The sequence below is a fragment of the Camelina sativa genome, chromosome 6, assembly GCF_000633955.1.
Source record: "Camelina sativa cultivar DH55 chromosome 6, Cs, whole genome shotgun sequence".
Lineage (NCBI taxonomy): Eukaryota > Viridiplantae > Streptophyta > Magnoliopsida > Brassicales > Brassicaceae > Camelina > Camelina sativa.
The window spans coordinates 13,015,427-13,030,734 of record NC_025690.1 but is presented as its reverse complement, the minus strand read 5'-3'; the positions used below and the strand labels follow the sequence as shown (position 1 = coordinate 13,030,734).

At 37.5% G+C, this 15,308-nt stretch overlaps 2 protein-coding genes across 2 annotated transcripts in view; one reads left to right on the top strand and one right to left on the bottom strand.

Moving 5' to 3' along the window:
* LOC104698989 (plastidial pyruvate kinase 4, chloroplastic) overlaps positions 1 to 124 on the top strand; it is a 2,139-nt gene extending 2,015 nt beyond the window's left edge. The window contains 1 exon segment of the mRNA XM_010414354.2: positions 118 to 124. Coding sequence (XP_010412656.2) covers positions 118 to 124 — 7 coding nt within the window.
* Positions 2,202 to 3,744, bottom strand: LOC109133327 (mitochondrial inner membrane protein OXA1). The gene is made up of 2 exons (XM_019246342.1): positions 3,551 to 3,744; positions 2,202 to 2,523 (listed from the first exon to the last, which is right to left on the bottom strand). Exons 1-2 carry the CDS (start codon positions 3,742 to 3,744, stop codon positions 2,202 to 2,204), a joined length of 516 nt encoding a protein of 171 aa, XP_019101887.1.

The following is a 15,308-nucleotide window of genomic DNA, read 5'->3' as shown; positions in this document are numbered from 1 at the left end:
TGCTACTAATTTGTATTGTATTCTCTGCACTGCACTGTAATCTCTATTGTATTCTTTGTATTTCTCTGCACTGCCCTGTAATCTCTATCTATCTGTTCTTTATGATATTTGTTTTAGGGGTTAATCTAAAATGTATTTAGGATATGATGAACTTGTTGGTTTATACTGAATAATATATAGATGAGAGATCGTAACATCCAAGAGTACTTTTTAGCTTTCGTAACATCCATATTTCCCAAACTGTGATAAAACGCACCAACAAGGATGCTCGAGAGTGTCAGCAATGAAACACTCCATACAAACTCAACTTCTTTCCAAAAAGCTCAACTTATCGTCTTTCACTTGAACATAACAACCACAATCTGAAGACTTTTATATCCATATGAATCTTTTTAGACTTTTATAGCCTCTTTAGAACTATGTACTGAGAGCAGAGACATTTTTTTCTGTTACTGTAAACAATATCTTACGGATATGCATGCATGAAGTCAGGTCAGTGACATATATTTCTATTGGTCCGAAAATTTATGGAATTGTAATGTTGCAGTAAAACGGCTTCTAAAGAAACAGAGCTGTGGTACCTGATCCTTCATCTCTGCCATTGCTAGCATCTGCAGGATCAAACAGTATTATATAATGATGGTGACAGGATATAATAAAAGCAAACTGAATATGTATGTAGCAAAAAAGCACTTGCATCATAGGCTACACATTTAGGTTCATGCATTGCCTAATAGCTATAAATAGAATCTGAACTGTCTTTACACAAGCACGTTGCAAGATGTTTTCAGTACCATTTGGCTTAATCTCCATTTTTCATTGTGAATCATGAGCGGAACTGTCAATCATCGAATCAAAAGGGTTGTAAGAACAACGGATGCCCACCTGCAACCACACAACAAATCTTATGAAAACACAATATACATAGATGATTTAACATAACAGATGGTCAAGTTTGGCAAGTCACACAACATTTCAACACCGTCTTTATCCAGTAACAAGAATGTGATCCCAACACAACCTCCAAAACAAGAGAGCTTTTGGGGATTTCTTACCAGTTCAAGCATGTGAACGAATGCACATTGTCAATTATTTGCTGAAAACCATCGAACCAAAGAATCAATAGTAGTTCCAGCAACATCATTGATGACTGTAGTGGTCTGTGAACCCACATGTTCCACCACCGAATCTCCAGCAACATCATTCACATCTGAGCCTGGAACATGTAAAGTCGACATATATAGAGCGGTGATAGATAGAGACCAAAAGGATCACACAGAGACAAATGTGAAGAAGAGCTTCTGAGATGCTGAGAGAAAATCATCGAGCTGGTAAAGGATCTCTGGTGAAGAAAAGAGCCGTAATTTGGATTCTCTTCACGACCATTACCACGAAGAATGATCCCGCTACAATATGGTTGGTAGCAGCGAGCATTGAACAAGGATCTGAGGGATAGAGTGCGTCTCAAGGCCATTACAGAATCTACTCAAAACCCTGTAAACCCACGTCACAGGACGTTGAGACGAAACCTTTTAAGTAATTGAAATTTTTACACTTTTACTTTGAGATTATTTTCATATATATAGCTCAACAAATTTATTATTATGGTTCTGACCCATTTGTATAAACTACAAAACGAATGCTGAATTTAGTTTAAGAAAATATCTTACAAACTGTGAATAAATGCCACAAACACTGCTAAACAAAAACTTTTTTGGTCAGTCGATTACACAAAACTCATGCGTCTTTCTTGCCTACATTCAAAAGTTCTTCTTGTTCAACATTATAGCCAATTATTCAGGGATCTCTGGAATGCCTTAATGCTTCTTCACTACACACAAAAGAGATAGATCAGAGATATAGCAACCTCAGCAACACACAAGATGTTACAGGTAATTGAAAAACTCACCGTGCATAAACGCAATGGAGAACAAAATGCAACTAATCAAATAGCAATGTACACCCTACAACTTACACAAAATTAACATCATCATCTGTTCTGAGCTTAATCAAATTCCCTACGTGGTAAAAAATCATAACTTCACCTTTGAAAAAAATATTCCCATAACAAACATGGGAATGATCCACATCCGTGTCCAATGTTTGGGGAGCATTAAGCCTTCAAAACCTACGATTGCATCACACTGTGATGCTCAACATTAAGAATTCAGTCACAACCAACCACAAGAACATATACTTGTTCATATCGAAAACACTGTTAACGACACCTCTACTGCAATCCAGAAAGTCAATCCTATTAGAAGTGGGAAGATGAATGATGTATCAGCCGTTGTAAGATCAGTGAACCATAGTGCACCGCCTGTTTTAAAGGATGCTACTTTCTCTGCCATTTTACTGATCTGGGGAGGAAGAATTACTGGGATGAAGCCCCTAATGAAATACGAAGACATCACATGCCTGAACAAATTATGAAGCAAAACTCCCAACCCTGTAACGATAAAATAATCTTCACTGCCCGCAAAAAAATAAAGAATACGAGTACCACTAAAGAGACCACCATACCTACATCATCAAAAACAAGACAACAGTTAGGTTGATATGGGGAAGCATGCAAGATGCAACTTATATGAAACTTCAATGAAAGAGCTTAGCTGCAGAGTATCATACAAGAGATTCTGTCGTCACAGGTGAGTAGCATTTACATGCAAATTCTACACAGTTCATAGGATAGTTCGCAAGAAATATTCCGTACAAAATCATTACATTTCAAACACTCAACTCTGAGCCTAGATTCAACCACTGACGACTTCTATAATAGCTATAGAACCAATGTTCTTGTAAACAATATTATAAGGATATAAAGTCGGGTCAGTGACATAATTTTCAATTTATCCGCAGTTTTGTTGGAATTGGAATGTTGCAGTAGGTGTTCTCTTAACAATATTATAAGGATACCTGATCATGAATCTCCGCATATGTTGCAAGGTGTTCTCTTAGCATCTGGAGTATCAATTATCAAACAGTGATTAAAAAAAGAAAGAAGATAATAAGAGCAAACTGATTATGCATGTAGCAAACAATAACGACGCAAAGTTTGATTGTCCATCATATATAAAAACACTTGCATCCAAAGCCACATGTTCATGCAATTCGTGATAGCTAAAAATAGAATCATCCAAACACTCAGCAACTTCAATAATACGCTCAAGTCGATGGTTGTGAAGGAAAGGACAAATCTTGGGAGAAATATTGTTAATTTTAAATCTGAGTTGCCTTTAAACAAGCATGTTACCTAATGTTTCAATACCATCTCTCTTGACCTCCATTTTTGAATATAAATCATGAGCGGGGTTGTCACTCTTCGAATTAAAATAGTGGTAAGAACAATGGAAGCCCACCTGCAATCACACACAACATACAGAGACGATTTAAATAACACACATGTAACACAATTTTCAAGACCGTATGTTACATAGTAACAAAAAAGTGATCCCAACACAACATCCAAGGTCTACATGATTCTTAAAGTGAGTGGCCATAACTTGCAAGTTGACCAGCACAAAACGCAAGAGCTGTGTGGATTTATTACCAGTTTAAGCCTGTGAATGTATGCACATTGTTAATGATCTGCTGAGCAACATCAAAATGGACCACAGGATTAATAGCAGCATCAGAAACTTTTATGACTGTAGTTGTCTGCGAAGCCACATGTTCCACCACCGAATTTATAGTAGCTCCAGCAACACCATTCACATTTGAGCCTGGAACATGAGAAGTCGACATAGAGCGAGGATAGATAGAGACACCAAAAGGAGGGCGTAGAGAAAAATGTGAAGAAGAGCTTCTGAGAGGCTGAGAGAGAATAGAGCTGGTAAAGGATCTCTGATGAAGAAAAGAGCCGCAATTTGGCTTCTTTCCATGATCTTGGGTCTCTCCCTTTTTGGGTCCTTTGTTTTTGTGCTCATTGGCTCTAAAGTTCTCGTTTTTAGTCTATCCCTTCTTGTGTTATTTCGTTTTTGTGCTCCTTGTACTTTTACTTTGAGATTATTTTCATATATAGCTCAACAAATGTATTAAAATGGTTCTAACCCAAGAGGCCAAGACTAAGAGTTCATTGTATATACTATATAATTTATATAGTATATATACTATAAACTATAAATGAATGTTGAATTTAGTTTAAGAAAAATATTTTACAAAGTGTGAATAATGCCACACTGCTAAAGAATTGTTCAAGATATAAAATCATGAGACTGAAGCTCACAAATTCGAAGCTAATGAGTAATGGACGCAAGATTGCATATGTTAAGTGTTATATGTCATATGTGTTCGGTTAGGAGGCTTGATTAGTAAATAGTAACATAAGTGGTCACAGTTGCAGTTACTCACTGGGACTCATGAAGTGGAAGTAGAATTTTTTTGACGATATATGATCAAGTTGACCCGGTAAAGAAATTACACTTTTTGCGTATGGTTTGGTTGGTTTACTTACAAAGCACACATCTTAGGGACTTCCGAGGGTTTCTTGAAGAAAGGTTTAAACAATCGTAACAAAACGTATTGAAACGTTGGACATCTCATTAAGTATATAAAGATCCCCTTTTCTTTTTTTTTGCTTTGAGGTTGGTTAGTTGATGAGTTCTATGCCAAATCCCATGCATCTTCGGGACTTTTGGTCAACTGATGAGTTTTCTAATATACATAATTTTTTTGGTAATTTCACATATTATAAGATATCTGAATGTGTTTGATAATTGGTTAAAATAGAATAAAGATAAATGTGATAGTAGAGTTAAACAAGCAAAAGATATAATAACTGAGGTCATGTATATCAAATGGTTTACTTTCATTTCACCTCACACCGAAAAAAACAAAAGAAATTTTGGTCGACCACACCAAGTCATCACAATCTCTTACAGAAGAAGAAGAAGAAGAAGGTTTGCAGCAATTCCTACGTTTCCGTGTTCCATAAATACAAGTAGGGGGAATTGATTAGATTAAAAAATTTATTCAATTCTCTTATATTAACGATGTAATTGGGGCGGGGTAACAAAGTAGAACCGTAATTTGTTTGAATTCTCTTGATTATTATGTATTCGGAGTGGATGAACCGTAATTGGGTATAAATTAGAAATATGATACACATTGAACTTGGGTTCATAGTTCTTGTGTACGTATGTGGATGGGGTTAGATAGTAGAACCGTAATTGGGTATATATTGGAAATATGGTACACATTGAACTTGGGTTCAAAGTTCTTGTGTACGTATAGAGTAATATGTACCAAATTGTTCTTTGTAGGATGGATGTGGACGAACAAGAGAATGTTCCTCCAAGGAGTTTGGATTTACCGAGGAGGTTATTTGCTCTTGACCATTACCCTCTCGAAACCAAGATCAATGCGTATTCTAGACCAGAGTATCTTGCTACAATATCAACGGTGCTGAATGGAACAACAGAAATGGAAAACTTGTTAAAGTCTCCATTTGGGCAGCTTTTTCGTATCCCTGCCAACAAGGCCTCATTCTCAGGGAAGCTTATCCATGGATTAGTTTGCCGTCAGTTGGTGACCAATAAAGTTTGGATTACAAGAATTTGCTAAGTTGACAGGACTCGAATGTGGTAAATATCCAAAAAAGAGATATGTGAACGCAGTGGTTAAAAATGAAGAAGGATGTAAGAGTGTTTGGAAGACTCTATTCGGGAAGAAAAAGGAACTAACAATCGCCGACTTGGTCCACATGTTGGAGTCTGAAGAGATGGAAATGTGGAAGAAAGTTGCTTTGTCGCTGATAATAATTGTCGATGGTGTACTCACATGCGTTACTCAGCCAGTCAAACCTACATCCAAAACAGTGGAGATGACCAAGAATATTGAAATTTCTACAAATACCCATGGGGAAGGTTGTCATTTAATAGGACGTTGGAGACAATTACAGGGTTTAATTGTTGTGCAGATGTTGAGCGATTAGTGAAAAGTTGCAAGCGACGGTCAATAGCTGTTCATGGATTTCCTCTTGCACTATAACTGCTGGCATTTGAAACTGTCCCATCACTTGCAAAATTAATACCGTCTGACGAAGACGATCAAGCGTTTACTCAAAGATCGATCCATAATCTTTCTAAATTGCGCCCAATCCGGACAGCAAGCATTTTCACATGTGAGGCTGCTAAAGAGGTACGTACGTGATTGTGCTTGATATTGTACGTACTTATGTGATATAAAAGTATAAGTTCTCTAATTGGTGTATATTTTCTTATACATGTATCATTTTATAGTTGGTTATTACGCGGATGATCGAATCAGTGGAGCATTGTTCTCGTGGATCATTCTCCTGGCGTGATGAGGAGGAAGACCAACAAGTCGAGAACATTGAATATCTCATTAATGCTGGCCACAAATGGGATGAGGCAATATGGGTGGGAGGCGATGCTGAGTTCCCAAAACAGATACGACCTGAAGAGAAAGGTATGTTGACAATTGGGTTATTGTTTGAAAGCGATAATAAAATCTTATGTGAATCAAATTTTATGAACTGATATTCGGTTATTGGTGTTATAGTTACAAGTGGATGTCAAAAGAGGAAACGAGGACAAACATCAACAATTGAAAATAAGAAACTGAAGACATCTACAGCAGCTAATGTGGAAGTGGGGGATACGCCCAATGGTGATCAAACTTTGGATGATGAGCGATTTGAAAGGTATGCGGTTGAACTCAGGCTGTTCTTCAGGAAGCAAGAAGCAATGCTAAAGGAAATGCATGAAGACATGAAGAGCTTCGTCAGTACAGAGATAAGAGCTGCATTATTGGAGGTTAAAGGAAACGACTATGGGGTACCTGAACCTTCTGCTGGTAATCAGATGGGTTCAGAGAAGAAGTCAAAGCAACAGTCACACATAAAAAGTGAGAAAAAGAATAAGTTTCGAAGAATGAGTTCATTAATGGTTAGAAAAAAAAGAAGAGAGAAGGTTCCTACCATCAAAGTTGGTGACACTGCTAAGGTTAGTTTGCCCACTAACATCATTGTTGTATGATTTCCACATCTTAGATAAATTAATTTTTGTTGTTCTCGTGGTTTGCACAAGATGTTGGAAACGTTGAAGGTCTGAATGATGATAAACATGGTGAAAATTTGGTGAGCAGTGATGAAGTAGTTCGACCCCAACAATTGGACGACATGAGTTTTCCAACAGGTGTTTGTGTTAATGCTGCTGCTGGATGGGAAGCTAAAGTTCGCGATTACGACATGCACCAGCCATCTCTGGACGATGGAGCTAATGTACGTACACTAGAATTTGTTAAATTTTGTGTACCTATATTTATGTTTGATGTAGCTAATGTACGTACACGTAAATTGTAAGTTATTAGAAGGTATGAGATCATAGTTGCCCAGATGATGTCGGCGGTGAAGATACCCTTTGTGGTGAGGTATCACCAACTAAAGCATTAGTATCCACTATAAGTATGACATTATATGTTACTTATAATTTAGGGACCTTCTTATTCTAACTTCGTTCATCTTTGTTGTAGATTTTTCTGCAACTGAATACATCAAAAATTAATGAGATACCTAATGATCAAGGATGTAACAATTTGGTGTCTGATGAAGCAAAAAATCAGAGCATCTCCATCTGTAAGTCTCTTAAATATGCGGTTATCTGTTTATCACCTACGATGATGTATACAAATGATGTCCTCTATACCAACCTCGAAAATACAGTCGGTAACATATAGGAATAACCAACGGTCCATTATTTTGAATAGGTGGATGGGCAAGAACTGCATTACGAGGGTGAAACAGTAGAGGTGTTTAACACTACCGAATGACCTATTCGTGAGACCACAATTGAAGACCAACGACAGGTAACTGTAGCTACACATTTGATTTTCAACACTATTTGTGTTACGAACATGTACTGTCTACTTAGCAAGTTTATTTTTCTATATATATGTATAATTCTATGAACGTACATGTATTAGGTCGAGGGGGACGTAGAACAGAAGGAAGGCGAATCAGTTGTGGGTTGTGAAGAAACTGCAGATCCACCAGATAACAGTTCAGGAGTGGTAGTTATTCCAAGTGGATCACATCAACCAGTGACTCATCCAGTTATTATTGTCAATGACTCAGTAAGGGAAGAGACGATGGTCATCATCAACCCACCTGACAGTCGACCATCTCAACCGATAGTGGTAAAAGTTGTTGCATACGATCCGTTGGAAGATGTTGATCATCGTAAATACGCCAGATTCACCGAGTTGATTCAACGGGAAGATGTGTAAGTGTTTTATATTTTATTCGGATTTAGATGTTTTTGTCTGTCTACTCATATAGGAATTGTGCACGATACACAACCTATTCGGATTCTGCAAAGCAGATCACGTCTTCTTCTCCCATCTTATATTGCCTCAACAATGGGTCCACACACAAGTAATTTTTATTTGGGTAAATACGAGTTTAAACTATACATATATTGTTGTTTATGGTGAGATTTTAAACTGAGTTCGGTTTAACAACATGTGCAGCACATGGAAATGATTGCCCTAATGCTGTGGAAAAAGAACGGATAAGAGTTGATAAAACGAAGGAGCGTCATTATTGACTCTGTCATATTTTACAAGTTGACGAGAAGGTTCCTCGTTTTTTCCAAGACTTTGAAGAAAGAGAATATCGTATGGGATAAACTCCTCATTAACATCGTCACTAGAGATTGGATGCATCACGAACCACGATTGAAGTGGCTTGAAGATGTTGATGTTGTATATGCTCCTATGAACTGGAAACTGGAACATTGGGTCGGAGTGGTCATAAATCTTAAAACGAGGAATGTCTCCATTTATGTTTCTTTGGTTAGTGACACTAGAGATGTTGTTGTGAAGACGAAGATGCAGCCAGTGATTGAGATGATATCGTTCCTAATTCACTCGGTAATTGACATCAATTACCGACTCGCTCCATTTACCTTTTCTAGAGTTAATCCTTTAGGTCAAAACGATAGGACAGGAGATTGTGGACCTTTTTCTATGAAGTTTTTAGAATTGGTAAGCATGGGTTATCCGGAGGCTGACTGCTTGAGAATCACTGACAATAATGTTGACCAGGTACGTTTGAAGTACGCGATGGACGTCTATGAACATGGGATTGGGTCGACAATTTGAATTTCCATTATTGTTTCGACCTATTATTTGTCATTTTTTCTAATGTCCCAAAACCGTATGTTATGATGAGACAAGTTTGTTGACCTTCAAATTGTTGTTTAATTCCTTCTCTTAAGTTGGTTGGTTGTTGTCTATTTACATAAGTTCCAACAATGTACGTAGGATCTATCTATGTACGTAGGCTCTATCTTTGTACGTTGGCTCCATATATTTACATACATAGTCTACGTACAGTTTCAGGGTATAGGCAAAATATAGAGAAGTATCTTCGAATCGAAAGTGTAGATTAGTACGTACACGATACAACATCCACCAAACTACATTTAGTGGTTTGATGTCACATCGCTATCTTGTCAAGCACTTATATCAATTATCATTTAAATCAAACTACAAATTCCTCAACCACATCAACAACTGATTCTTATTTAAGATTGAACTATGATCACATAATTCTTACATTCTCATAAGAAAATGAGTAACCCGGATCTTCCTGACGATTTGTTGGCAAAAATCGCGAAGTTGATGGCAACCAAACACTGGTGGTACAAGCAGTCACTTCTACGAGCTGGCAAAAGAGGCCAAAAAATTGTTTACCGGCCTGACGTCTTGAAGGAAGCCAACATCTTGAACATGTGTTCTGACCCTGATGCCATTAAGGTAGCTGGTCGACACATGAAATTTTTTGAAATGTGCGTTAAGGAAGAAACCCGACGGCCATTTATTTTGAAGGCCTTTGTCTTGTAACACAAGTTGGAGACATTGCCGGAGCACTGAAGTTACTACAACGTAACGTCCCATCACATGCAGACGCAATCCTTGCAGCTGCTTTGTTCTGCATCTGTAATGGGTATGGTTACCAGGCCGATATTTTCCTTCGGTTGTTTTCTACAAACCACTACCAACTCGACTCTGAAGAGGTGGGAGAGATGTGTGAGGAACTTGTCTGTGAGCTTAGAAAGTATGGCCCACCATACAATAACACTTATGGTGTTTATTTTGATTATCCTGATAATGATGAAATAACAACTCCTCCGTGCGCTATGAAGTGCGCACTAACAGCATACATTAGTATGGAACGTCCTTACAAGCATCCTTGCAAGAAGTGCCAACTTTGGTGGTGTGCACGCCGAATTAGTCAAATGCTTTAGTCGATTAACTAATTGTATCTCTTTATCATGTTTGTGGGTGCATTGTTCGTGTGGAAGTGAAAAAAAGAGATGAGAATGGCAGGTGTATTGAAGTTGTGTTCACTTTACTCAATGGCAGGTTATATACATTTCCTAAATATATATATATATATATATATATATATATATATTTTCATCGGTAGGATTTATATTAACTGGGCAATAACACTTTAGGAATGAAAGTATAAAGTGTCGTGCAAATGCCAACTATGCCTCTTCATTCATCACTTGTTGGGAAGAAAATGAGTGTCATCTGTTACACAAATCCGAACCTATCTTTTGTGTCTTGCGGTTTTGGAAAGTTGGGAGTTATGAAGGTATGGATGGTTAAATTGTTATTAACGTGTCAATAACATGTACTTTGGTTTGATACATAATATGGCGACTCTCTATAGGTGTACCATGTCTTGTACACACAGAAGCCTCGTCGAGAGTCTTAATAAAACCAGATTTCGACGGACTTGAACATCACCAGTTGATGTAAGTAATTATTATGTATGATAGCTTCCAAATAGCAATGTTCTTAATGCTAAAAGGTTGAAACCCACTTTCCATAATTACAGATCTGAGTTTGCTGCACATTACCACATAAACCATGTGATGGAGGAGGATGGGGATAACATAGAAACCCCAAATGAAGGCATTGTGCAGGCAGGCGAGAGCTCATGGACTCAAAATGCAACAATAGATGATGATGGGGAGTGTTCAGGAACAAAAGATTATAATGGAAGTTTTATGTATTTTATCATATTTTTTGTAAGGATAAATACTCTTTCTGCTTGAAGTAATTCTGAATTATTAGTATGTTAAATGTTATATTTACACCAACTATGTTATGATTTATGAATAATTAGGATGTTATATGATATTTATTACCACCCACCATTAATTTCTGAGTACGTAGACAGGTACTAAGTCCTAACGACATGTATATGTACGTACAACGACAAAGTTTTAAATTTATGTACACATACACATGTTTGTTTAACTAAACATACAACCAAACAAGTGAATAGGATTTCCAAAACCTTTCATGTACGTACATAGCCACAGTGTATGATGTGTACGTACACATCATTAAGTAAACGTACAACAAAACAAGGGATTAGGATTCCTACGACTTATATATGTACGTACATAGCCACAGTGTATGATGTTTACGTACACATGATTCATTTACCGTACAACCAAACAAGTGAATAGCAATACACACCCTACATTGGGCGGTTTACAGTGAAAGCAATTTATTTAAATCGTATTTTTGCAAGTTTTCTTGTTATGGCCCGAGCTTCTACACCTGGTACACTTATTTGGACGAGGGCGTTTGTTTCTTCTTTTCTGTTAATAATAAATGGAAAATGCTACATGAAATGTCACATATCTAATATAGAGTATGGTAACGTAACAATAATAACAAATTTGATACAATAACTACTAATCCGGTTTTCTCCCTTTGATTTAATCCTCTTTGAAACTGGCCTTCCCGGTGGTCATCTACTGTGTGGAGGTATTAAATGAAGTTCAAAGACATGAACTGGAATGTCGACGTCTTTTAGATCCTCAATTGGTAAAACAGCTTCTTGATAAGAAGCTGTAAAAGTGTTAAGCAGATACCACGCAACAACAATCGACTTCGGATTGATCCCAAAATGTATTGCAGCCGCTAGACCATGTTCGCACGGAATTCCTAACCTTGTGTACACTAGACAGGTACACGTACACCAGTCTAAAACAACATGGAAATGCTCGCCTGTCTTACTAGTCACTTGGTAACTCCACGGTCCTGACATCATAACTGAAAACTTCCCAGATTCAGGAAGCTCTTGCAAAAACCGGTCATCAACTTCAGGAGTTACCAAAGACGTACACTTGGAAGCTTTTTTCCTCTTTTCACCAAACCATCGCATTATTACCTCCCTAATGAATTCCAACATGTACACAATCGGATAGGTTTTCGCTTTTGTGAGGAAAATATTCAAAGACTCACCAGTGTTGCTTGATATTATGTTGTATCTTTCCCCTTTACAGTATGCTCTTGTCCAATGCTCCAGCCCAATATCCTCTAAATATTTTGTGCATTCAGGACTCCTACTCCTTAATTCCTCAAAATATTTTGTAAAATCTCTTACTCGATATGCTTTTGCTGCGCTTATAAACAATCCCGAAACTCCAAATCTATTATAGGTTGTCAAAATATTTCTCTCCAGATGGACTATATACGCTCCATGATGCGCATTGGGGTATACTACACTGATCCCTTTATATATTGACGAATGTCGGTCTGAAACTATCATTAAATCTTCACCATCTGGAACGATCTCCTTTAACTTATCAAAGATCCATATCCACGATGCATCTGTCTCCCCATCAACAACACCAAACGCAATAGGAAATATATTAAAGTTACCGTCTTGAGCTGACGCTATTAGTAGGCATCCTTTGTAACGGCTTTGAAGTTGTGTTCCATCAACAACGACGACTTTTGGCATATATTGTAGTCCCCTAATAGAGACCCCAAGAGAAACGAAAACATACTTGAACCTTTCTTTGCCATCACCTTCTGATGTCGAATGGAGGTGGTAGATTGTTCCTGGATTAGTTTTACGAAGGAGGTACAAATATGTCGGTAAAAACCTGTAGCTTTTCTCATCATCACCCTTAACATGTTCCACTGCCACTTCTTTAGCTCTCCATGCGGTAGAATATGAGATGCGAACGTTCAAGTCATTTAATATCAGATATGGAACGTCAACAGCTCTAGGCCCTGCTTGCGTAGAACTGTATCTACTCTTGATCGCTTCTCCAACAACTTTATAAGTAGCATGTTTACCATAATTCTTCCGGGTGTCGATGTCACAAGTATGAATATCCACATACCTACTGATTTTGAAATTTGTATTTTACAACATGTGCAGTCAACTGCCTTGGACAACTTCTATCAATGCATACCAATTCCAATCTTTGTGGACAAGACCGAATTTGATGGAAACAATAACAATTTCTGATTGCATGGAAAGACATTGTCTGCTGCAACATTTCTTTGGTTTGAAACAAACTTCCAACATACAGTGACTCCCCTGTCGTGGCAATTTCAACTTGTGTCTCATCTGCTCTCAGATGGGCTAAATCATCAAACATTGGAGCATCAACAATTTTGAGTAACTCAGCCTCATCTGTTCGCATCGCTTTGAAGCCATTGAAAACTTCGTACGACTCATTCAAGGTGACTAATCTCTCACCTGATTCGGCCCCTGATTCAGACATCACAGCCAATGATGCCTCTCCAATTTGAATGTCTAAACTATTTCCTTCTCCTATAGCAGGTTCTTCATCATTTGTGTACGTTTAACCAGCATCTTCGCATACTTCCTCACGTACACATTCTGTATTGTACGTACATTGATAAGCCGGTTCAATATCACCATTCCCTTGAACTGGTCCATCACGTACAAGTGCAATTTTATACATACACAATTGTAATAAGCGGGTAAAGTCCCCTGGTGTAACCACTGGAATCTGATTCTCGCCACCGTCTCCGGTATGCCCAATCATGTTTTCTCTGTTGACAAAATCTGTCCACTTGTTGTAATCATAATCTTCTTCATCTCCTTCACTACCTTCGATAGTTGGATCAAGCGTACTCCCTTCACTTGATCCATCACTGTCCTCATCTTCATCATCATCTTCATCATCCTCTTCGTCGTCCTCTTCATCATCCTCTTCATCGTCCTCTTCATCATCCTCTTCATCATCCTCTTCATCATCCTCTTTACCCTCATTTTGCTCGACCCCTACCCCGTCCTTGCGTTCATCCCCAATAACTATCTCCAACATCGAATTTGTAGGATTTTCACTCCTTGACAACTTGTTATTTTCATGACTCTCAGTGTCCACAAATGCATTAACTTTGGGATAAAATGAGACACACATGTTTACACTTGCATCACCTCTGCGAATGAAAATGAATGTATCCAAGCTCATTTGATTGTCAATGTGCACAGGAGGGCGTTTACGTTCTATCATGACAGACATTCGCTCTGGCATCCAATAACTGATTGTCGGAGTAAACTTTGTAGCCGGAATGCAGAACAACTCACATAACGTACACGATAGCTCCGTGTACGTAATGTTTCATTTCAGTAATATACACTTGCCAAACTTTCCTTTCTCAGGTTCAAATTCCCATTCTTGTTGTTCAGTACGAATCCAAACACCAACAACAATAAATACAGGAATATCCATTACACACCTGCAACATAAATGCATCCATTACATTAAATGTCATGCCTATTAATCTGGACACAAATAAATACCCAACAACACATACATCAAACATTAAACCCACATAACACATACATCAAACATTAAAACCACCCAGATTCCATTCCTTTTGTTTTTGGTACATAAAAAACAAAACACCAGCTCTACTAACTTAGTTATGGAAGATTGTTGTTCTTATACCTCTGCATATATTACCTGAAAAACAAAATTCAACTTTCTTCTTCTTCTTCTTCACTTCACAATCTCCTCCTACTCGATCTAAGTTTTTTTTCCTCCTTTATCACTCTCGATAATAACTCTCAATCATACAAAAAGAATAAAAAGATGCTCAGCATTAATTGGGTTGGTATTTGTCTTCTCTTGCATTTAATACTATGTGACATAAAGATCAATAATTAAACATTAAATTTTAACTGTAGCAACTAACCTTAACGACGAGATAACTCCCCAGTTTCGTTTCATCGTCGGTTGTTTCGTTTCCTCGTCGGTTGGCTTTTTGGTTGCGAGGGCAAAAATGTCTAGCTGAAGGGAGGTGGCTATTTGGTGTAAACAAACATAACCTATTACCTAAACTGATTAAAAAACTTGCCCTATGGCTATAACATATAATTTACCCAAAAAACAAACTTAGTGACAACTTTTTAATATTATCAAAAAATGAATATTAGGAAATCAACTAAAATCTTGTATAATTAAAAAAAAAAAAAAAAAAAAAAA